This window comes from Sodiomyces alkalinus (genome assembly GCF_003711515.1).
Source record: "Sodiomyces alkalinus F11 unplaced genomic scaffold SODALscaffold_8, whole genome shotgun sequence".
Lineage (NCBI taxonomy): Eukaryota > Fungi > Ascomycota > Sordariomycetes > Glomerellales > Plectosphaerellaceae > Sodiomyces > Sodiomyces alkalinus.
The window spans coordinates 466,966-486,835 of record NW_021167086.1 but is presented as its reverse complement, the minus strand read 5'-3'; the positions used below and the strand labels follow the sequence as shown (position 1 = coordinate 486,835).

The 19,870-nt window shown below is 55.1% G+C and overlaps 7 protein-coding genes across 7 annotated transcripts; 4 read left to right on the top strand and 3 right to left on the bottom strand.

The window, feature by feature from the left end:
• Positions 1-525: 525 nt before the first annotated feature.
• Positions 526-1,351, top strand: SODALDRAFT_280706 (hypothetical protein; the record flags this gene model as incomplete). The annotated part of the gene is made up of 2 exons (XM_028608252.1): positions 526-852; positions 929-1,351. The coding sequence occupies 2 exons, from the start codon at positions 526-528 to the stop codon at positions 1,349-1,351; spliced, it is 750 nt and encodes a 249-aa protein (XP_028464630.1).
• Positions 1,352-1,978: 627 nt separating this feature from the next.
• SODALDRAFT_335025 (NAD(P)-binding protein) lies at positions 1,979-3,647 on the top strand. Its single transcript, XM_028612366.1, has 2 exons — positions 1,979-2,698; positions 2,765-3,647. Exons 1-2 carry the CDS (start codon positions 2,302-2,304, stop codon positions 3,469-3,471), a joined length of 1,104 nt encoding a protein of 367 aa, XP_028464629.1. The 5' UTR covers positions 1,979-2,301; the 3' UTR covers positions 3,472-3,647.
• Positions 3,648-4,171: 524 nt separating this feature from the next.
• Positions 4,172-5,233, top strand: SODALDRAFT_335024 (hypothetical protein). Its single transcript, XM_028612365.1, has one exon. The coding sequence runs from the start codon at positions 4,438-4,440 to the stop codon at positions 4,744-4,746; it is 309 nt and encodes a 102-aa protein (XP_028464628.1). The 5' UTR covers positions 4,172-4,437; the 3' UTR covers positions 4,747-5,233.
• An 87-nt stretch (positions 5,234-5,320) lies between these two features.
• SODALDRAFT_298432 (hypothetical protein) lies at positions 5,321-7,852 on the bottom strand. The gene is made up of 6 exons (XM_028608841.1): positions 7,440-7,852; positions 7,139-7,385; positions 6,485-7,061; positions 6,161-6,425; positions 5,768-6,078; positions 5,321-5,703 (listed from the first exon to the last, which is right to left on the bottom strand). The coding sequence occupies exons 1-6, from the start codon at positions 7,536-7,538 to the stop codon at positions 5,397-5,399; spliced, it is 1,806 nt and encodes a 601-aa protein (XP_028464627.1). The 5' UTR covers positions 7,539-7,852; the 3' UTR covers positions 5,321-5,396.
• Positions 7,853-10,223: 2,371 nt separating this feature from the next.
• Positions 10,224-12,963, top strand: SODALDRAFT_207844 (hypothetical protein). Its single transcript, XM_028607252.1, has 4 exons — positions 10,224-10,621; positions 10,712-11,091; positions 11,228-12,262; positions 12,374-12,963. The coding sequence occupies exons 1-4, from the start codon at positions 10,356-10,358 to the stop codon at positions 12,742-12,744; spliced, it is 2,052 nt and encodes a 683-aa protein (XP_028464626.1). The 5' UTR covers positions 10,224-10,355; the 3' UTR covers positions 12,745-12,963.
• Positions 12,964-13,664: 701 nt separating this feature from the next.
• SODALDRAFT_325402 (methylmalonate-semialdehyde dehydrogenase) lies at positions 13,665-15,384 on the bottom strand (the record flags this gene model as incomplete). The annotated part of the gene is made up of 2 exons (XM_028609978.1): positions 13,665-14,719; positions 14,817-15,384. 2 exons carry the CDS (start codon positions 15,382-15,384, stop codon positions 13,665-13,667), a joined length of 1,623 nt encoding a protein of 540 aa, XP_028464625.1.
• A 1,432-nt stretch (positions 15,385-16,816) lies between these two features.
• Positions 16,817-18,787, bottom strand: SODALDRAFT_281572 (putative calcium-binding protein precursor cnx1; the record flags this gene model as incomplete). The annotated part of the gene is made up of 4 exons (XM_028608294.1): positions 16,817-17,332; positions 17,411-18,195; positions 18,267-18,552; positions 18,650-18,787. The coding sequence occupies 4 exons, from the start codon at positions 18,785-18,787 to the stop codon at positions 16,817-16,819; spliced, it is 1,725 nt and encodes a 574-aa protein (XP_028464624.1).
• Positions 18,788-19,870: the final 1,083 nt, after the last annotated feature.

Below are 19,870 nucleotides of genomic sequence, written 5' to 3'. Positions count from 1 at the left end.
CACGCGTACTTTCGAAAAGTTATCATTCTGCAAAGGAATTACTTATTGGGCCTCGCGCCGTCACCAGCGTCCCAGACCAGGAATGCGATAATTACCGCTAGCAGCTCGCCCCGACTCTTGCGTCACCGACGCCGACGCCGACGACCTCACTTTCCTTTATTTTTATTCACGTCGCTCGTTAATTTCGCCGCTTTCGATCAATTTATATTTTTTATTTTATTTTACGGGCCAAGATGCGATCTTCACTTCTCGCCTTCTCTCCTTTGCTCCCGCTGCTTGCGGCGGCGCAAGACTCGACGTCGCAAAACTTCACCATTTCCAATGGCCAGATCTACACCCCCGGTCTCGCCATTCTCAATGCCCCTCAACCAAACACGCCCATGGGAGGAGGTTCGTTTTCCCTTCTCATGCAATTGGTGTCAGTCCAGCAGCGCGGGGGAGTGAGCGGACGGGCTGGATGACCCGTTGCTCTTCCTGATGGACGGGAAAGCTTCGCAATAGCGACCAGCAATGCGACGGGCAGTAATGCTAACTTTCGGTGCCACCCGACCTTCTCCAGAAACCCTCCACATCTCGCTCGACGTGACGACCAACGGCAGGATGCCGCTTCCTCCCTACGATCCAGAGAGCCCGACGCATATCTTCAACATTACCATCTTTTTATCGAGCTACGTCACGGGCCGCAACTTCACCATCACCAATGGCACGGCGACGGAGAACAACGCCACGCTGGGCGACATCATGCGGCAACAGCCCGGCAGCACCGTGAAGCACATCAACTGGGTGTGGCCCGACTGTCTCGTAGGCGACGGCCAGCCGGAGAGTAGCGACAGCGACCGCGGGATCTACAATGTGAGGAGTTTCTTTTTTGGTGGAGGAAAGAGAAAACAAAAAAAGAAGAAGAAAGGGGAGGCTAACGCGTGACCAGATTTCGATCCGACAAAACTTCCGTCTCAACGACCAAGACCACTACACCATCTTCGACGTGCCGATCCAAGTGACCAACCGCATCGACGAGGACGACGGGCGGCCGGACTGCGACGCGCTGGGTAACCCGCTGCTCTCGCCCGAGGAGGTCGACGTCGAGGGCGCCAATGCGGTCGGCGTGCTCTTTGCGCCGGGCGACTCGACGGAGATTGAGGTTATTGCTGGGGCCGACGGCGAGGGCGAGGGTGAGGACAGGGAAGACGGGCAGGACGGGGAAGACGGGGAGGACGGGGAAGATGGGTTCGGTCAGCGGCCCGGGGCAGGGCCGGATGACGGGCTGGGAAGCGGTGCTGGGGTATTGAGCTGGTGGGGTGGTGCGACCTGGTTGTGTCTCTTCAGCGGCGTTTATTCGTTCGTTCTTTGAGGGCTTGCATGTTCTAGGTGATCTTCTCGAATGGGAGGAGAGGAGAGGAGGGGCTGGGATGGATGGATGGAGTATGGACCAGCTCTCTTTATTCGTATTTCACAACCACAGGTGGTTCGTCGGTCTTCTCAGTTTCAATGGATACCCACCCGATTGTTCCAATGCCTTCTCATCTTCATCGACTCGTCTATACCAAAAAGCAAAAGAAAAGAAAAGAAAAAGAACGACCCAAATCCCACCGGACTCTGGTGTCCGAAATAAGAAACGATCCGACTGTTGTGTTGCCAAATACAAGATAGGTACAAGGCAACGGCCCCCTATCACATGCCCGGCTACGACCTTTCGGCTCTCGAACTCGGCCGGCCAATGTACACAAGGTGGCATTACCTAAGGTAGGTACCTACCTTATTTCCTTATTTCCAAGTTCCAACCATGCATTGATTTCCCCGCGTCTTGCTTTTGGCCTGTCGCAACCGAGCCTCCCTCTAACTGATTGGCTCCTCAGAACGGAAATTATGCGGGGTTCCCCATCACGGACCTCGAACTGAATCTGGGGTTAGTGTAAGACGGGTCGAGAAACGTTGAGCGCTGCAAGCCATAATTACTGCGCAGCCAAGAAGCCCATCGATTTACTGTCGCTCATAATTATCTTATTATCTTACATCCCCGAGTCAAGGTGAGTGAATAGTACGGATATGGAACGTAGGTACGGTATACATACCTATATATATCCACCCCTGATAACCCCGCTCGTAATATGAGATTGTTGCTTTTCCCTTGGACCCTTCTGATCAAGCTCACCATGACAGGTGTAGCTCGAAACTAATTCATCACTTTAATCACTTTATACACCACGTACATTCACACCAGTTTTCTCTCGGTGTCGCTTTCTGATTTCACCAGACAAGAATCGAACGTGAAGTTCTCCTCGTCTCAGACCAACCATCGCCATGCCCCCCCGAAAAGCCCTTCTCCCCCGGGAGGGCCTCACCGCAGACCCCATATTCAAGCTGTTCGCCCGCACAGCTCTCAACCCGGCCTTGCTCTTGCCTTTGGTTCTCCTCGCCCGCTACACCAAGCAAGGCGGTCGCCTCACCATCCTACACCCCACCGCCTACCGCCGTCTACGCGTGCTCCTCTACTGCGGACTCGCCCGCTGGTTTACCCGCTGGCTTTCGTCCCGCGTCCTCAACAACTGGACCAACGACACCTATACCTGGTCCCGCGAGGTCGTCCTCGTTACCGGCGGCGCCGGCGGCATTGGCGGTCACATTGCCCGGCTCTTCGCCGATAGGGGCGTCACGGTGGCCGTATTGGATATCCAGCCCAACTTGACTTTCTCAGCTGGTGAGCTCCTCTCCTTTTTTCTTTTTTTTGCCGCTGAACTCCCATCCCCACATACTGACCATCTAGGCCCCAACATCCACTACTTCCAATGTGACATCACCTCCCCCCAGAAATTAGCCGCAGCAGCCCACGAGATCCGGGCACAAGTCGGCAACCCAACAATCCTAATCAACAACGCCGGCGTAGCGCGCGGCAAGACCATCCTCGGCGCCACCGAACACGACATCCGCTTCACCTTCGACGTCAACGCCCTCGCCCACTACTGGACCGCGCGCGAGTTCCTCCCCGCCATGGTGGCCGCCAACCACGGCATGGTCGTCACCGTCGCCTCGCTGGCCGCCTACCTCGCCGTGCCGGACCTGGTCGACTACAGCGCCTCCAAGGCCGCCGCGCTGGCCTTCCACGAGGGGCTGACCGCCGAGCTGGCCACGCGGTACGCCGCCAAGCGCGTCCGCACCGTGCTGGTCACCCAGGGGTACGCCAAGACGCCGCTGTTCCAGGGGTGGACGCCCGATTCGCCGTTCCTCATGCCGGCGCTGGAGCCGGAGACCGTGGCGGAGGCGGTGGTCGACCAGGTCTTGTCGGGGAGGAGCGGACATGTCGTCGTCCCTGGCGTGGCGGGGACTTTGGCCTCGGCACTGCGTGCCCTGCCGCATTGGTACCAGCTCCGCGTGCGGGCGAAGGGTCAGTCGTTTATGGCGGGGTTTTCGGGGAGACAGGTCGTGGAGGATCCGGGGAGGTTTTATGCCGAGAAGGAGGCGACCGAGGGCTGAGACCACAGACACGGGAGCTGAGGAGCCCAGGTCCTATGACATTGTCTAGTTTATGAGCGTGTATAATGAGATTTTACTGTATATACTCTTAAAGCAGCGCTTGCTGCAAATCTGAGAGGGGGTTTTCTAAGGACAAAGAATAAATGGCGTTGAGCTTGCCGTGATCTCCCTCAGCCCAGATATAGATACGTATCTATAGTTCAACATGCCAGTGGAGTTTGTCTCACGCTTTGGTTCCTTCCCTCGTCATGGAATGGGGGCAGCGATCCTTACTTGGACGGAGGCATCTGCCGTGGCTATTACCGGCAGTTGATATGCCGTCCGCATTCTTCGGTGACCTCTGCTCCTCCTATGGAAAGACATCCAAGGGGAGAGAGAAAGAGGAGCATATTGAAAATCAGTTTTCTATAGGCCAAATGTCCTCTCGAGGGCTTTGAATTATAGGTCAGAGTCGACTCGCTCTCAACGGGAGGTCAGGTTCTCAGAATGACTTGACTAGGTTGAACCTCCGCAATAAGTTAACAAATCCCCCGACTGCATGTGAGAACTGAACTGCTTCATAGTAAGGTCGTTCACATTCCTGCTTCGCCGACCTGAAGTCCGGGGGCGCAAAAGAGCCGTCTATAATCTGCAGTGGACACACGGCGGGCCGAATCGTTTGTCTCAAGAAGTGATATGCAGTTGAAGAATAGGCCATAGGGTTAAGACAAAAATACGAAGTTATCGTCACCGAGGAGTGGACTTCATCCCTTCAGGAGAAAGCCACTTCACAGAGAGCCTGTCCGTCTAATATACGTATCTTGAACGGAGATCACAGTATCTACGCGACATCAGAATCGATTATAAAAGAGACCACTTCCCACCGCTCTTCACAGCCTGTGACCACCTTCCACAGAGCCAAGACACCTCCGACCTTAATAGCAACCCTTTCTCCCCCTTTTCTGCACACCAAACTCATCAGCCAAAATGAAGGCCTCTATGGTCTTTCTGTCCGCTCTCGCCGAGTTGGCCGCCGCCACTCCCGCCGTCCACAAGAGGCAGGGAGACGAGATCTCCTTCGAGGATATCGACCTCCAGTCTCTCATCGAACAGCTGGAGAGGGCCGGTATCGACACCGCCAACGTGCAGCCCAACCCAGAACAGAGCAACTGCGCCAGGTGCGTCGACAGCTGCTCCGACGCAGGTGACGCCTTCAACTTTGCTTGCAAGGTTGTCAAGTGCGGCATTCAGGTAAGTCGTGCTCTAGATAGGGGGGCCTGCTGTCTGCAGGCCTGATGCAGCATGCTAACGTGTCCGTATCTGTTCAGTGCCTCATCGTGTAATCCCAGCCTTACACAGAACTTGGAAGTTATAACATGGCTCGGTGCCAAGTGATGGAGCTAGCGACGGACGATATATGGAGTTCTCTGGGAGGTTGGTTGGAGCAAAATGGCCCCCGAGGTTGAGCTCGGCCGACTCGTCGTGGGTTCCTGTCGTTATCGAAGTTGATCCACAAGATCTTCCAACCACTTTTGACTCGGTTCCGTTGAATGATAAGTAACGTTGATTATGCATTGTCTGCCGTAGCCTACTGCCTCTTTCCCCAGCCTTCTAAACGGCGTTTCGTTGCACTATGGCCGCGACATGAATACACTCACAGCGCTCTCCAGGTGGATAACATGAGAGACACGATCGAGCCGTAGCTAACGAGATATTATAAGCAGGACAGGGATCTGCATGGAGGGGCAGGACGTTACCTATATCTATAGTTCCCTGGCTCGAGGTGTAGGCTTGCAACCTTCGATAATATGTTCAACACAATGTTCAACAGCTTCACCAACTAGATCAGCTACTTTTCACTGAGTATTTACTCCGCAAGTCCTTTATTACTAAGCACCGGTCACTATGGGGCAATAGAAAATAGAAAACCGGGCGATGCTGACTAATCAAAGCGTGACCATTTCTCGCTGTTCGCAAGTGCAAGTGCGTGACTCCGCGAGTGCGAGGCCACTGTAGCACGCTTCACAACAGAGCAACCTACGTCGTCGTACATGATACACCCTCTTCCACTCCACGTATCGCTCCTTGCTGGACGGACCTCCCCCGAGCGCCCGGTCAAACTCCTCCTGCGCCCCTGGTTGGCCAGGCGAAAGCCTCAGCCTGTACGGCCACTTCTCGATGACCGTATGCCTGTCCTTCATAGCGGCGCCAACAATCTCTCCCAGCTCAGCGAACATGAATTCCTTCATGAATCTAATCAGACAGTTAGTATGTCCTGAGCTTGGATCACCCCGTCTAGGGCACCTCGCGCGCTTACCGATCGAAGTATCGGCCATACGATGTCACGAGATCTCGTGCGAACGAGAATTTGACGACGGCAGGGTTGTAGTTGCCCGTCATTGTCAATGGTCCCGTCGGCCGAATGTACTTGAGCAAGGCTTTGCTCGAACGGCTGTCCTGCGTAGCATCGGCTATCCGGTCTTGGTGAGTCATGTTCTCGTCGACGGCGTTCATGAACAGGGTGATGAGCGTCGCGTGCGGGTTCACTGCGGGCTCCTGGAGCAGCCGCGCCATGAGGGCGACTGTGCGATGGGGTCCGACGTAGCCACAGTCTGCGATGTTTGCGACCTAGTATGCGCGGCATGTTTCTAGTATCGGGTCAAACGGCAGGAAACTCCCCCCACCAAACGACACCAGCAACATCCCATACCTCGATTCGGCTGAAAGACTTGTCCAGTTCAAGGTATTCGGGAAGCTCGAGGGCGTTGACTTGCAGGAGCTGAAACTTTGCCGTGAGACCGGACAGGCGGCGAAGAAATGACTCCAGCATACCGCGGACGTGGTAGAACATCTTGCCGTATACGTCTGCGGTCGCCGCCCCGCTTGAGGTGGCGTAGATGTCCTTCAAGAGCCACCCGTTGAGGGGATCGGCATTGTCGAACAGAGGCCAGGCGTCAGGGGTCTGGAAGAGGGTCCTACAAAACGTCAATTCTGCGGTACATCCAAGATCCAAGCGGACAGGGCCACAACTTACGGGTTCGGCACGGCGAATTCATCCCGTCGTGACCCAAACGGTAGCAAGAGCCCGTCTTCCCAGAACCGATACTTAGCCATCCGATGAGAAGGTGAGTGGAACAGAAAGTGCCGGTCACGATAGTCCTGTCTAGACTCGGCGAGGGTGACGGCACGGCGGATCCGATTCGCCTTCTCGGCGTCCAAGCCTGGTGGCACATCCAAATACGACAAGAAGCGGTTCCACGCCGACTGCGCAAGCACAAGCCTCAGGGAGTTCTGACCAAACGTCCATGTTCTTTCCCAAACGCTCCGGGGGTCCTTCTCCCTGGTTTTATCGCAGACCTCTTGGACAAGTGGCCGGATTCGCTGCTGGAGAATCTCCAGGTGAGATGTGCGGATGCGAGCAGAGTACCATACGTGTATGATGCAATCGACTGCGTCGTCCGTGTTGTCGACAATGAAGGCGACGAGAAGCATGATGGCGTTGCGCACCACGATGTCTAGCTCAAGGTCGTTCAACGTCACGTCAAGAGTGCCGCTATAGCTGGCGGGGAGCTGCGCAATGGTCTTCACGAGGTTCCGAAGATCGCCAGATGCTATGGTGCCGAGGGAAAGACGGCATTAGCTTCAGAAGGCCTGACGAAGTAGGGCCAAAGCTGCACACGGCACATACCAGCAAACAAAAGGTTCAACTGGCCGTCATAATCGACGCCTTCGTTGGATTCGAGATTCAATACATCAAAAGCTGGCATGTTGCCCCAGAGGTACTTCTTCCCTCCAAATTGCTGTCCCGGTCCCACGAACGCCGGTCGTCGGTTCTCTAGTGCCCAGTTGGGCTGCCATGTTTCCTTGCGTAGGTTCGACTTGCAGTCGGCCTTGTGAGATGCCCAGTGGGATCTTTGGCAGGTCGGGCCACAGTACTAAGGTGTCTCAGAGAAAAGGCTCTGCTTTGATGGCATGTCTGTTCAACTTACCCCGACGAGCAAACAGTTCTTGCAGGCGAAGTTGCCGGCTTTCTGGCAGGCCGTGTTATCGGGGGCCCAGTCAGCGCAGATGAATCGCGGCGTTGCCATTTTCCGGGATGGGATGCCAAAGGTGATAGGAATAAATGCGCAAGAGTCTGGGGATAGTGGCACGAAGGCATACACCTAATCAACGAGGTAAATCGATAACTTCACGTACGGAACTTTGGACGGTTCTATGCAACGTGCCGCGAGGGGTTAGGCAGCGATACTGAGGAGTTGGTTGAAAGAGTTGGTCCTACACAGCCTCGCTTACTCATCGCGCCTTCCTGTGCAACCAACTTCTGTGTAACCAGTTATGCGACAATGGCCCTAGAGGCATCGGATCGTCCCACGCTCGACAACAGTCTAGAGTCCTCAGCAAGATGCCCTACTTGTGTTACGTGTATTGTCGTCAACATGGGCAGCCAGGTTGAAGAGCTGGACGGACTGCTTGACGTTACAGAAGAACACGCACAACGAGCAGAATCAAACGCTCGGGGAAGAACGAGAACGTGCTAAGCAAGCTCTTGAAGCATCTCGAACTCGTCTGCGCGAAATTCATGTTCGAAACGAATAAGAGGATCACATCAAAAGGCTGCGTATAACCAGTCCAACCGGGAGGTGCTGCCCATGACGACTCGACTCTTGGGAAGATTCGCCGGTTAGTACGCATTCCTCAGTTGAACACATCTTATTCTAGAAAACACAAAAAGATTATGGCTTCCTACCCTTTCCACTTATACGGTGTTCCTGTTCGGTTAGATATAGTCGAAGTGATGGGCGGTCCTATGTTTGCTCTGACGGAACCGTGTGTCTAGTATAGGCGCCGTTCGCCGTTCTAATCTTATTATCCTCCACGTGTTTCCCTAGGCCGTTCAGAGCGGGCTATTTATTACCCTCCCTATATTAGTAGTATATTTGTTTAAGTATGCTTCGAAATAATGCTGCTGAATCTGCTTGCTCTTGGACTTGTCTCTGTAAATACATACATACGCCGCCTTTTTGCTAAGTAGTTTATGGGTTTCTTCTTCGGCCACTCTTCTACGCTCGTGCTCTGTATCTGCCTTGCTGATTGCCTCTTTTTAATTTGACTAGGTACGAAGCCTCGTATCGTCGTCTCAGAGCTGGTCGATGACTGCGGTGAAGCTGGGCTGTGGGGGTACCTAGATGCCTACGGAGTAATATAACCAGTATTAATCGTCGCCAAGCACCCCGGGATACCTTAGTCAGACCTCAATCCCGGATCTGGGGTGGAATATTGGGTTGTTCTTTGGCGGAGTACTCGAAAGAAGTGCGACTCCCAGAGACACTCGTACCATTCTCAGCAATGTATGCCGACCTGTTGAATTCCCGTAGCAGGGAGTAGGATAACAAGTATTAATAAGCTCTGACTGGGGTCTTTTAAATGACATCGTAAGGTCAAGGTCGGTAAGACACCTCTGCCTATCTTATCATGATACGTTTATCTTCGTCCCACATGGCATCAGGCCAGAATGAAGCCCGGAAGACTTCGGCCGATATCGCGTGCGAACGCACTGGCCACTGATGGACGGCAGTCAATGTCTCTTCTCCACCCGCGGAACAAAGTTATGACTTGAGAAAAAAAAGAGAAAAAGAAGAAGGCCCCGCCGCGTCTCGGAAAAATCAGCCCATTCTCTATTTGCGAGTCGCTACTGACCTGGCCACGGTCATGCCATTTCCCCCTCGCATCGTCTCCATGCGACTTAAAGATGCCCCGAAGGATTATTTTTAATGCCTTGTCTCGAAGTATCCGATGACATACGAATATACCTTCCCTTTCGGTACGTATACCAGGGGGGGAGATGCTACGAAGTACATAGGCTTGGATAGTGAGGGACAATAAGGTAGAGTACGAGTAAATTACGAATACGGGTACCGTAGGTAGCCCGGTATCTCCCACACTATTTCGTAAGGTATGAAGTAGGACCTCACTGGTCTCACCTTCCCCTGTCTGGGTCTTTGTCGCTCCTCCTCGACCAGACCCTGAATGCTCTCCGGAGTGACCTCTCTCCGCCTTTCATCCCCCCCTCCCCCCCCTCTTTTCTCTCCCTCCATCTCCATCGTCTCGTCACGTTAATTATCCTCCCCTTCCCTTCGCCTCGCGTCCCGTCTCATTGAACCTTTGTCTGCTCCGGGGCTGTCGTTCTCCACGCCGAACTTACTTCAATTCCGGTGTCGCGTGTGGCTCCCGTACCTTACCTGGCTCGCCTCTCTATCGTCAGTGGTCGCATCTACAGAGTGATTCGATCCTTGATGTTACATATTCCCTATATCCGTAACCATACCATACCCGCCAATTCAGCCTCGGACTTACCGCTCGGACTCCCTGCCAGTGTTCGGTGCTGCCACGGCTCTCCGTACATCTGCGACCTCTCGAAGTCGGACCCAGTTCATTGCCTTGTCACGACCGCCACTACTCCTGCCACCACCACTGCTATTACCACTGCTACTGCCATTGCTGCTGCTGCCCCTTCACAGACAAGAGACAGCGAACGAACGACTGTCATTCTGTGCCGATATATGCCTGTCGCATGCCCTCGAGAGCTCCCCTCACAATCGATTGTTCTACCTAGAAGAACCAGGCAACTTAAGAGAACCTGAGACAACCATCTACTGCCCGCGCCTTTCATACTGCAGTCCACGCCCTCGTGACGTTTTTGCGTGCGTGAGAAGATTTCAACGACCGGCACACTACCTGATGCGCCTTGATATCCGACAAAAGCAAGACGTATTTCACCCACCACTGGAACAACATTCGAGTTTCGAGGGACACGAGCCGGGGCAGCTGGACACGTCGAAAGAACGACGGGAAAAGGGAGAAAAGGAAAGCCAGACAAAAGAGAGGGAAAACACCCGAATACCACTATGGCACCCAGCGCCTTGGACTCGGCCGACGCCACGGAGGAGAGAAATTCGCCTCCCCAGATTGCCCCAGGCCGTTTCGATCCCGGCTTCGACACTGCCGTAGATCCCCTCAGCCTCTTCCGCAGCCTCCCCGACCCCCCGATAGAGGCCCAAGTATGCATTGTCGGTGCCGGTCCCGCAGGCCTCATGCTTGCCGCGAATCTGGGTCGCTTCGGAATCAAGATCGAGGTCATTGACGAACGAGCTGACCAGACACCCGTGGGAAGGTAATTGACCCTTGGCCTTCGGGCATACCATAACCCCTCCCCCTCTCCTTCCGGCTCCACCACCTGATTCTCTCGACTCACCTCCTGCAGAGCCGACGGACTTCAACCCAAGACGATCGAGACCTTTAGACAGATGCGACTCGCCCACCCCCTGCTTCAGCGCGGTGTTCGCGTCTATGATATCTCCTTTTGGCGCAGCACCCCGGAGGAGCCCCTCCACCGACTGGGCCGCGAGGTCCATTACCCCCCAGTTATCGATGTCTTGGATCCGTACATCCTGCTCGTCCACCAGGGCATGGTCGAAAGTCTCTTCATTGACGATCTAAGGAAGCGAGGCGTCGAGGTTCGCAGGAACACCGCCTTCGAGTCGTACAACGTGCCAGAGGATAAGTCGGGGCCCCTCCGGGTCAATTGCCGGACCAACGTCACCCAGGACCGGAAGACCTTTTTGACGCAATACCTCGTCGGATGTGAGTTTTACTCCTTTTTTTTTGGTTTATTTTTTCTTTCAACAAAAAAATTAAAACCCACCCCGCGCGCAAAATACGACACAAGTGAAAGGCCATCCCACGCCCCAGTGCTGACACAAGAAGAACAAACAAACAGGCGATGGTGCTCACTCTAAAGTACGTAAGAGTATTCCAGAGGCGCGGGCTATCGGCCTGTCGCAAGCCTCCATCTGGGGCGTCCTAGACGGCGAGCTCATCACCGACTTCCCCGACATCTGGTCCAAGACGCTGGTCTACTCCCAAGAGCACGGGTCCATTCTCATTATCCCCCGAGAGAGGAACATGACCCGCTTCTACATTGAGCTCAAATCGGGCCCTAAGGTGGACCGCAGAGAGCTTGGCCAGGAGTTTATCATGCGACGGGCCCAGAAGATCATGGCGCCCTACACCGTCGATTGGAAATACATCGAATGGTTCGGCCGGTACCAGATCGGTCAGAGGGTAGCAAGCCGTTTTTGCGACCCGCATACCCGTGCCTTCCTCTCCGGCGACGCCGCTCACACCCATTCTCCCAAGGCTGCCCAGGGCATGAACACCTCCATGCACGATTCGTGGAATCTGGCCTGGAAGCTCAACCTCGCCGTGCGCGGCCTCGCCAAGCCCATGCTGCTCGAGAGCTACGAGGAAGAGAGGCGGAAGACGGCACTGGACCTGGTCAACTTTGATTACGAACACGCCAACCAGATCGCCGGGGGCGATGCCGAGGCTCTCTCGGAAAACTTCAAGACCAACATCCGTTTCATGTCCGGCATAGGTGTCGAGTATGCGGAGAGCCCTCTAAACGTCGTCGGGGAGCAGCCCGCCATCATGGGAGATGTCCGCCCAGGCTGTCTCCTACCTCCGGCCAAGGTCACCCGCTACATCGACGCGAATCCCGTCGATATCCAACTTGACATCCCCATGCTTGGACAATTCCGGATCTACATTCTCATGTGGGACGTCCACGCGTCGAACCCTTTCCTCGAGACTTTCTGCCGGGCCATCGCCGCGCCCAACTCGTTCATAAGCAAGCTGTCGGCCGCCGCCAACGCCTCTTACGCCGCCCAACCGCGACTGCCCTCCCCAGAGGATATGTATACACGGCCGGAACGGTACACTGCTGTCAGCCACCTCTTCACTTTCGCCCTCGTCAGTGAGTACTTTCCCCTCCATTCCCCTCTTCCTTTTTCCTCCTCCTTTTCTCGTTCTTGACTTTGTTTGGCTCTCCTCCCTACCCCATGCTAACATCAACCCCTTCCCCTAGCAACCATGTCCAAGCAGGATGTGGAACTCTCCGACCTCCCCGCCCTTTTGCAGGACTGCAGGTGGACTTTTTACATCGACGACATTCCCGAGCAGGACACCCGCGGCTCCACATGTACCAACAAGTGGCTGGGTAGCCTAGGCCCCGGCGAGGTCGCCATCGTCAACGTCCGGCCAGATGGCTATGTGGGGTCTGTCGGCCGCTGGGACACGTGTGTCGACGACGCCGGTATCGACGCCGCCCGCTGGTTGGACCGCTATTACGACGGCTTCCTGCAGCTGCCCGGGACTCCCAGTACCAGGTCATCCTCGGCCGCACCGCCGGCCAGTGAAGCGGCTGAGACGACTCCTATGGCCATGACTACTGAATGAATTTCTTTTGCACGCCCCGGGGAAGACGTTGACTGGGTTGTCTAGACATACATGCCTTGTTTCTTTTTTCCTTCTTTTTTTTTTTCCGCCTTCCATTGATCCACGACGTCTCGCTTGCAAAAACAAAGCCATGCGTATGAAAAGGACGGTCAGCTGATTCAGACGAATGCGGAGTTGGTTCCTCAATGTTATCCCTGTAGTTTTGTGGGCTTTCTCATTATTTCCGCCTTCTGCATTTTACTATGAGGGAAGGGCGCATTCTTGGGAGTTTGGGGGTTGCGGTTCAAAAGACCGGTTGGCATCGAATTTATGATGGCTCTACGGACATACATAGGTAGTGAGTGCGATTGTTTGCCATTCATGTCAATCCACTTTTAAAAAAAACGAAGAACGAAACGAAGCCTCGTGATCAATCTTGAAGAATGCCGATTTTTCCATTCATTGACCATTCTTTGCTGTCTGTACCTCGACGACAAATGTACTGCTTTCCCCCTTCTGACCCCTATAGTGTTGTCTTCCTGGTCGTGACAGCCAGTCCGTGGATGGTATTGGATATCTCGCAAACCGGCACTGTTGAACTCTCGTCGCAGGAAGACGGCCTCTGGATATGATGCTGTCGGTAAATAAAGCCTTTGCCATGGTCATTGCAGATTCTTTGGAATATTGTTTTTTCTTTCTCTTTCCTTTTGTATATACTATTCCATGCTAGTCCTGCGTATTGATATAAACAAACTTCATGCGCCCCTTAAACCCCGGGATGCCAAAGATGATACATATCCAAAAGCTGCCCTTGTGCCATTTGGAAAACCCCCCTCAAGGCATGGGGGAGATGGATGGTCAAATTTAGGAGTTTGTCACTACAAAGCAAAAAAACATTCCTACTTTTCCCCCCTCTCCTTCATGCGCTTCCTACTCGCCCCTTACGACTGCGTGGGCATAGCGACATCGGCCTTCTGCGCAACAGCATCCTCGCTCTTCCACAGAGTGGTGACGGTCTTCTGCTGGGTGTAAAAGTTGATGCCGGGGCGGCCGTAGAAGGTGTTGGCGCCGCCGCCGGCGACGCTCTTCTTGTTCCCGGTGAAGGAGAACATGGGCAGGGGGACGGGGATGGGGACGTTGATGCCGACCTGGCCGGCCTCGATGCCGCGGCGGAAGGTCTCGGCGGTGGCGCCGGAGCGGGTGAAGATGGCGGTGCCGTTGCCGTACTCGTTCTTGTTGATGAGCTGCATGGCCTCGTCGAGGGTCTCGACGTTGAGGCACACGAGCACGGGGCCGAAGATCTCCTCGCGGTAGCAGGTCATCTCCGGGGTGACGTTGGTGATGATGGTGGGGCCGACCCAGTTGCCGTCCGGGTACTTGGCGGGCGTGTAGCCGCGGCCGTCGAGGAGGATGGTGGCCCCTTCGTCGGCGGCCGACTGGATGAGGCGCTCGATGCGCTCCTTGCTGTGCGGGGAGATGACGGGGCCGAGGTCGGCGCCCTCCTCGAAGCCGCCGTCGACCTTGAGCTGCTTGGCCATCTCGGCCAGCTCGGGGAGCCACTCCTTGGTCTCGCCGACCATGACGAGCGTGCTGACCGACATGCAGCGCTGGCCGGCCGCACCGAAGGCGGCGCCGACGACGCTGTTGAGGAAGTGGTTCTTATTGCAGTCCGGCAGGACGGCGGCGTGGTTCTTGGCGCCCAGGTTGGCCTGCACGCGCTTGCCGTGGGCGGAGCCCTTGTTGAAGATGTATTCACCCGCCTTGTTGCCGCCGACAAAGCTGACGGCCTTGATGGCGGGGTCCTCCAGGATGAAGTCGACGGTCCGGTGCGCTCCGTGGACAATGTTCACGACGCCGTCGGGGAAGCCAGCCTTCTTAACGAGCTCGGCCAGGATCATGGCCGCGCCAGGGTCCCGCTCCGACGGCTTCAGGATGAGGGTATTGCCGGTGACGGTAGCGATGGGGATGCTCCAGAGAGGAATCATGGCAGGGAAGTCTGGAAAAAAGGAAAGGCATGTAGTTAGCAACAAAGAAGAAGAATAATGCATGGAAAGCGAAGGTTGGGGGGGAGAGGGTTGTTGATTTTCACGTACTGAAGGGGCAGATGGCAGCCACAACACCCAGGGGCTCGCGGTAGCTCCTGGTCTCCATATCCTTGGCCACCTCCAGGACCTCGCCCTTCATGAGTTCCGGCGCACCGCAGGCAGCCTCGGCCACCTGGATGCCACGCAGGACGTCACCCTTGGCATCGGCAAAGGTCTTGCCCTGCTCGAGGGTGATGCTGGCGGCCAGACGGTCCCAGTTCTCGCGGATGAGGGCCACGAAGCGGAACATGATCTGCTGCCTCGCCAAGACGCTGGTGGCGCGCCAGGCGGGGAAGGCCTTCTCGGCCGAGTCGACGGCGGCCTGGAGCTCCTCGTCGGTCATCTGGGGTACCCTGGTGACGAGGTTGTTGGTGGCCGGGTCATAGAGGTCGATGAACTGGGTGGCCTTGGACTGGATGAACTGGTTGTTGAGGAAGTAAGGGGTGTCCTCGGGGGAGGCAATCTTCTCGTGGGTTTTCGGGTACGAGTCGGCCGTGGAGGCGAGGGCGGCGCTCAGGTGCTTGGAGGTGGCGTGGATTCGCCTGGCGGCCACGGCTCCGGAGCCGGAGCGAGACATGGCGGCGGAAGCGGAGGAGGAAGAGGATGATAGCAACAGAGGCCTTGACGCTGGGAGTCGAGAGGTGCGGCCTGCACCGGTGGCGATGCCTCGGGAGATGGCTCGACGCATTGTTATGGTGAGAAATAACAAGACGAAGGGGAGAGAGACGGGAGGTTGAAGGGGAAAAGGGGGTGGCGGGCGGCGGGCGACGGGGCGGCGAATAGTGGAATGTAGCGGTGAAGATGCGATCACCCTGGCACTCACTACTGACCCTTTTGCCTGTAGGAGTCAGACACGTCTCTTATATTGGTCGCACAGTTCCAGTAATGCCAGGTCAGACTGGAAAGACCAGGAAAAGAAGCCGTGGACGGGAAGAGAGGAGGGGTATCGTTGTCCTCTTTAAAGAGCAGGCGGGTGGCACCGGTCACTGGGGCGGGATCCCCCGCGTACCTTAGTTCCTGTAACTTCTGCCGACGATGGTAGTATCCCGATGTACCTTCTTTACCATCCCCGGCCTAGAATGCAGGTAGAAGTGCGGAGAGCCGACTACAACGCAACCCTCGTGGTACTTCTGTGGGGGTACCTTGCGACCTTCGCCTCCCAATAAGGTAGTGTTCATCCACTACCTACAGGTACGTAACTGGCCAGGCTCCTTCTGTAAATCATAACCCCTAATGCCGTCGGATGCCGAGGGCATACGGTCCCGGTACCGGCCCATGCAGTAGTCGGCTCCCGTCCAGTCCCAAAGGAAAAGATTACGCGAACATCATATCGTAATTATTTGTTAGCATCAATGGAACCGAACCTGTGAAAGACAACTCGAATATCTGAGTGGATAATAGGCGGATAAAATGATAAGCCCCGCCAATGGAATAGAATATCAAGCCAACTTAATTTGCTCCGGTTTCTACTGTGAGGTTATAGTCAAGACAAAGGTAATTAGATTGTTATCCAAGTCATGTTGGAGTCTGTATCCGTAACGTATCAGTCGATACGAACGAGAGCATAACGCCGTACAACGGAGGCACTGGGAGCATCCACACGTGGATCAGATACATTCAAAGGTGCGTACGTACTTCGTAAAGGGCAAAGACGGGACAGAGAGGAAGACAAAAGATAACCTGAAAACCCTAACTCTCAATTTTTTGGTTGCGTTTTAGGGACGCGCCTAAAATACATGCGCCAAGCTCCTCTCGCCCTGTTCCTGTTCACCGTGACCAAATGAATCATCCCAGGGAGTCAATCAACTGGCAGTAAAAAAAACAAAAACCAACGTATTATGGATACTTTGATTCGCATGCTGTCCTTCCCCTTCCTCATCTCGGTGAGGTCGGCCCCGGGTACATTTCCTGCAAAGGTCGGACGGAGCTGCGCGAACATCACATCCCATCCACCACACCACACCCCCTCCCAAGCAACTAAAAAAATACATCGCCACATCGTGTCGCGTCTAAGACTGACCCTTGTTGGTCCGCTTAGTGGCCTCCGACTTGGTCGTCTCCGCGCCAGTCGCCTTGGTGACATTATCCTTCGCCTCCTTCGCGGTCGCCTTCGCATCACCAGCGACCTTCTTGGCCGCCGGCGCCGCGCTACCGCCCAGGTTGGCGAGCCCGGCAATGATGGCGATCAGAGTGACCAGAACGGCGCCAATGCCGCCAGCAACCTCGGGGACGAACCGGATCGCCTCGACGGGGTCCTTCTGGGCAATGGTGATGAAGAGGTCGACCTTCTCCTTGATGTAGAGGACGGGGTCGTCGAGGAACTTGAGGTCGTTGGGAGAGGCGGGCTTCTGCTTCTCCTCCTCCTCCTTCCTCTTGGGCTTCTCAGCCTCCTCGAGCGCCTTCTCGATAGCATGCTTGGCCTTGAAGGTCTCCTCGGCCAACTTCTCGGCATCCTCAACCGAGTGGCCGATGTAGATGTTGTCGAACATGATGTCGTTCTGCATGGTCCAGATTTCGAAGCCAATCTAACCAATCTCCACGTTAGCCACAGTGGAAAAGAAGAATCGGGGCGAGTCGGGGGGTTGTCTGTTTCTCAAACTTACAGCTCCAATGGGCTCAAAGTTGGCCGGGGTCTTGTCCTCGAAGAAGTCGGGGTTCTTGATCCTGCGAGGAGCCCAAGGACCCTTGTAGGCAGGGTTTTCGATCAAGGGGGCGACCCACTTGCCCTTGTAGTCGGGGTTGAGCTTCGTGGGCTTCTGCCAGGGGCCGCAGCCGGAGACTTCGGCGCACTTGGGGTTGCTGACGCTGGGGGGGGTCCAGTCACCATCCTCCTCGTCATCCCAGTCCTCAGGCTTCTCGGCCTCGGGATCGGGAATGGTGAGGGGCTCATCCACGAGCCAATCCTCGGGCAGGTCGGCGTCTTCATCGACAATCTCATAGGGAGCATCCTCGTCCCAGTCCTCGGGCTTCTTGGCCTCGGGGTCGGTGATACGCGCCTCATCAACCCAGTCAGCGGGCTTGCTGTCGGTGGGGTCGTCGATCTCCTGGGGGGGGTTGACCGAAGGGGTGAAGTCCTCCAGAAGGGAGCCCGACTTGACCTCGTCGCCGTTGTGCTTGATGACGAAGGTGTTGTCGGGGTTGACGATGAGGGTGTACAGCTGGGTTGTCTTGGCGATCTTGGCGGTGGGAGGCGTCTTCAGGTGCTTCTCCTCGTACTCGCCCGTCTTGGGGTTCTTGTGGTTAAAGATGAAGTGGACCTTGTTGGTATGGCCGCACTTGTCCGGTCCGAACATGATAACGTAAGGCGTGGTATTGCTGAACTCGTCCTGGTGGAGAGCAGCGTTGTCGCGGAGAAGCTTCATGTAGGCACCACCGCATTCGAGGCCGTCTGTGCATCACGTAACCATTAGCTCTCCATCTCGAAATCACGTCCGATGGCCATAGCACAGAGAGACATACTCTGAAGCTTGACCTCGTACTGGACCACGAGGGTCTTGTCGGTGTTGTCGACGGGCTTGGGAAACTTGGCCGAGATGGCGTGGTGAGCGGCGGCGTTCTTGACAACAAGACCGGCATCGCCCTCGACGGCCTTGTAGACCTTGGGCTCCTCTACGGCCCACTCGCCGACGTAAGCCCACTCCTCCTCGTCATCGCCCTGCGTCTGCTTCTTGGCGTGAGAGGCCTTCCAGCGGCCGTCCCAGCCATCGGTGAACTGCTCGAGGAACTCGGCTTTGATGTTGGTGGGCTAGTGTAAACGTTGCTGTTAGCTCCTCCGAAAGCAGATGTCTAATTTCGATGAGGAGAGGACAGTCGGGCAAATAAAAACAGAGGGAGGTACTCACAGTGAAGGTGGCGAGCTCAGGAGCGGATGAGGTGGCTGCCTCCTTATCCTCGCTCAAGACCTTCTGGGCATCGTCGGCACGGACAGAGCCGGCCAGGAAGGCGGCGGCCGAGACGGCAGCAGCAGCGTTGAACCTCATGGTGGATTAGGTCCCGGTCGAGAGGACGAAAACACAACACAAAGAAGAGCTAGGGGGAGATTGGAGAATGCCAATACGTCGCTCACGCGAATTGCCCGTATCGACCAGTAAAGAGAAAAGGTTCCCGTTAAGATGGTGACAATGCGGCGCTCCTAAAGATGAGGAGATTCCCGGTCAAGAGAAAGAAGGTTTCCAAGTTGGAAAGTAAGGTACGCGCGGGAAGGGTTAGGTTTTCTAGTGTCAAATGTCACGCCAACAGCTTGTGTTCAACGTGTCCTTTTTAGAGGGGGGTTAATGCTAGGAACAAGCTCATCCTAGCACGGACACAATTACTTCGTAGCTTCCTGGTGAAGAACACCTAGAATTGGGATCTGGCTAGGGGGTGTACCCGGGGAGGGGAGGCGCTGCTAGTGGCTGTGTGCGGGGGTTGCTTACTGTGCTAGGCAATGGACTTACTGAGTAAGGTGCACTTGACACAGGGGTCTTTCTTCCTGCTCCTTCCTCCTGTGGCGATTGGTGTTTCTAAGAGCTTCCATGCAAGCCCAGGGTGACCCATAACACCCTTGTCAATTACACCCCCTACCTTCCTTCCGACTTGTATCGTTGTCTTCTCTATGCTGCCAGGGACTTAATTGAAAGAGGAACACAGTATTCGTGGAATAATAAGCGTGAGATACTCAATTTCAGATAACAACGGGCATAGAATTACTTTATATATCCTGCTAGTAGATAAAGTCATGTATTGGCTTTGGAATGAACAAAAGTAGTGAATATCAGCAGAGTCCATGAGAACATGTGAACGACGGAGAATTCTAATTGTATGGGGCTCACTAATTGACCCCTCTGACAGTTTGACCCACCTCCAAATCCACCAAGAACACCCATATCGGTATGATAACAGTTTCAATATGTGCAATCTTTTAAGTCCACTCACTAGGACAACATGCAATTGTTACCAATTAACCTTATTCTGCGCAATTGGTATCTTGGAGATTCTTGATTCTTGACAAGTTCTGTTGAGTTACGAAATTATGGACCGTTTGTTTCCAGGACAGCGCCGAGTCGTTATAGGTCCAGAGTAAG

Coding starts and splice junctions, on each gene's coding strand:
- SODALDRAFT_335025 (XM_028612366.1), top strand. CDS start 2,302: ATGCCCCCCCGAAAAGCCCTTCTCCCCCGGGAGGGCCTCACCGCAGAC. Junction 2,699..2,764: donor CAACTTGACTTTCTCAGCTG/GTGAGCTCCTCT, acceptor CTGACCATCTAG/GCCCCAACATCCACTACTTC.
- SODALDRAFT_335024 (XM_028612365.1), top strand. CDS start 4,438: ATGAAGGCCTCTATGGTCTTTCTGTCCGCTCTCGCCGAGTTGGCCGCC.
- SODALDRAFT_298432 (XM_028608841.1), bottom strand. CDS start 7,538: ATGGCAACGCCGCGATTCATCTGCGCTGACTGGGCCCCCGATAACACG. Junction 7,062..7,138: donor GTTGAACCTTTTGTTTGCTG/GTATGTGCCGTG, acceptor TCGGCACCATAG/CATCTGGCGATCTTCGGAAC. Junction 5,704..5,767: donor TATGGCCGATACTTCGATCG/GTAAGCGCGCGA, acceptor CTGTCTGATTAG/ATTCATGAAGGAATTCATGT.
- SODALDRAFT_207844 (XM_028607252.1), top strand. CDS start 10,356: ATGGCACCCAGCGCCTTGGACTCGGCCGACGCCACGGAGGAGAGAAAT. Junction 10,622..10,711: donor GACCAGACACCCGTGGGAAG/GTAATTGACCCT, acceptor CACCTCCTGCAG/AGCCGACGGACTTCAACCCA. Junction 12,263..12,373: donor CTTCACTTTCGCCCTCGTCA/GTGAGTACTTTC, acceptor CCCTTCCCCTAG/CAACCATGTCCAAGCAGGAT.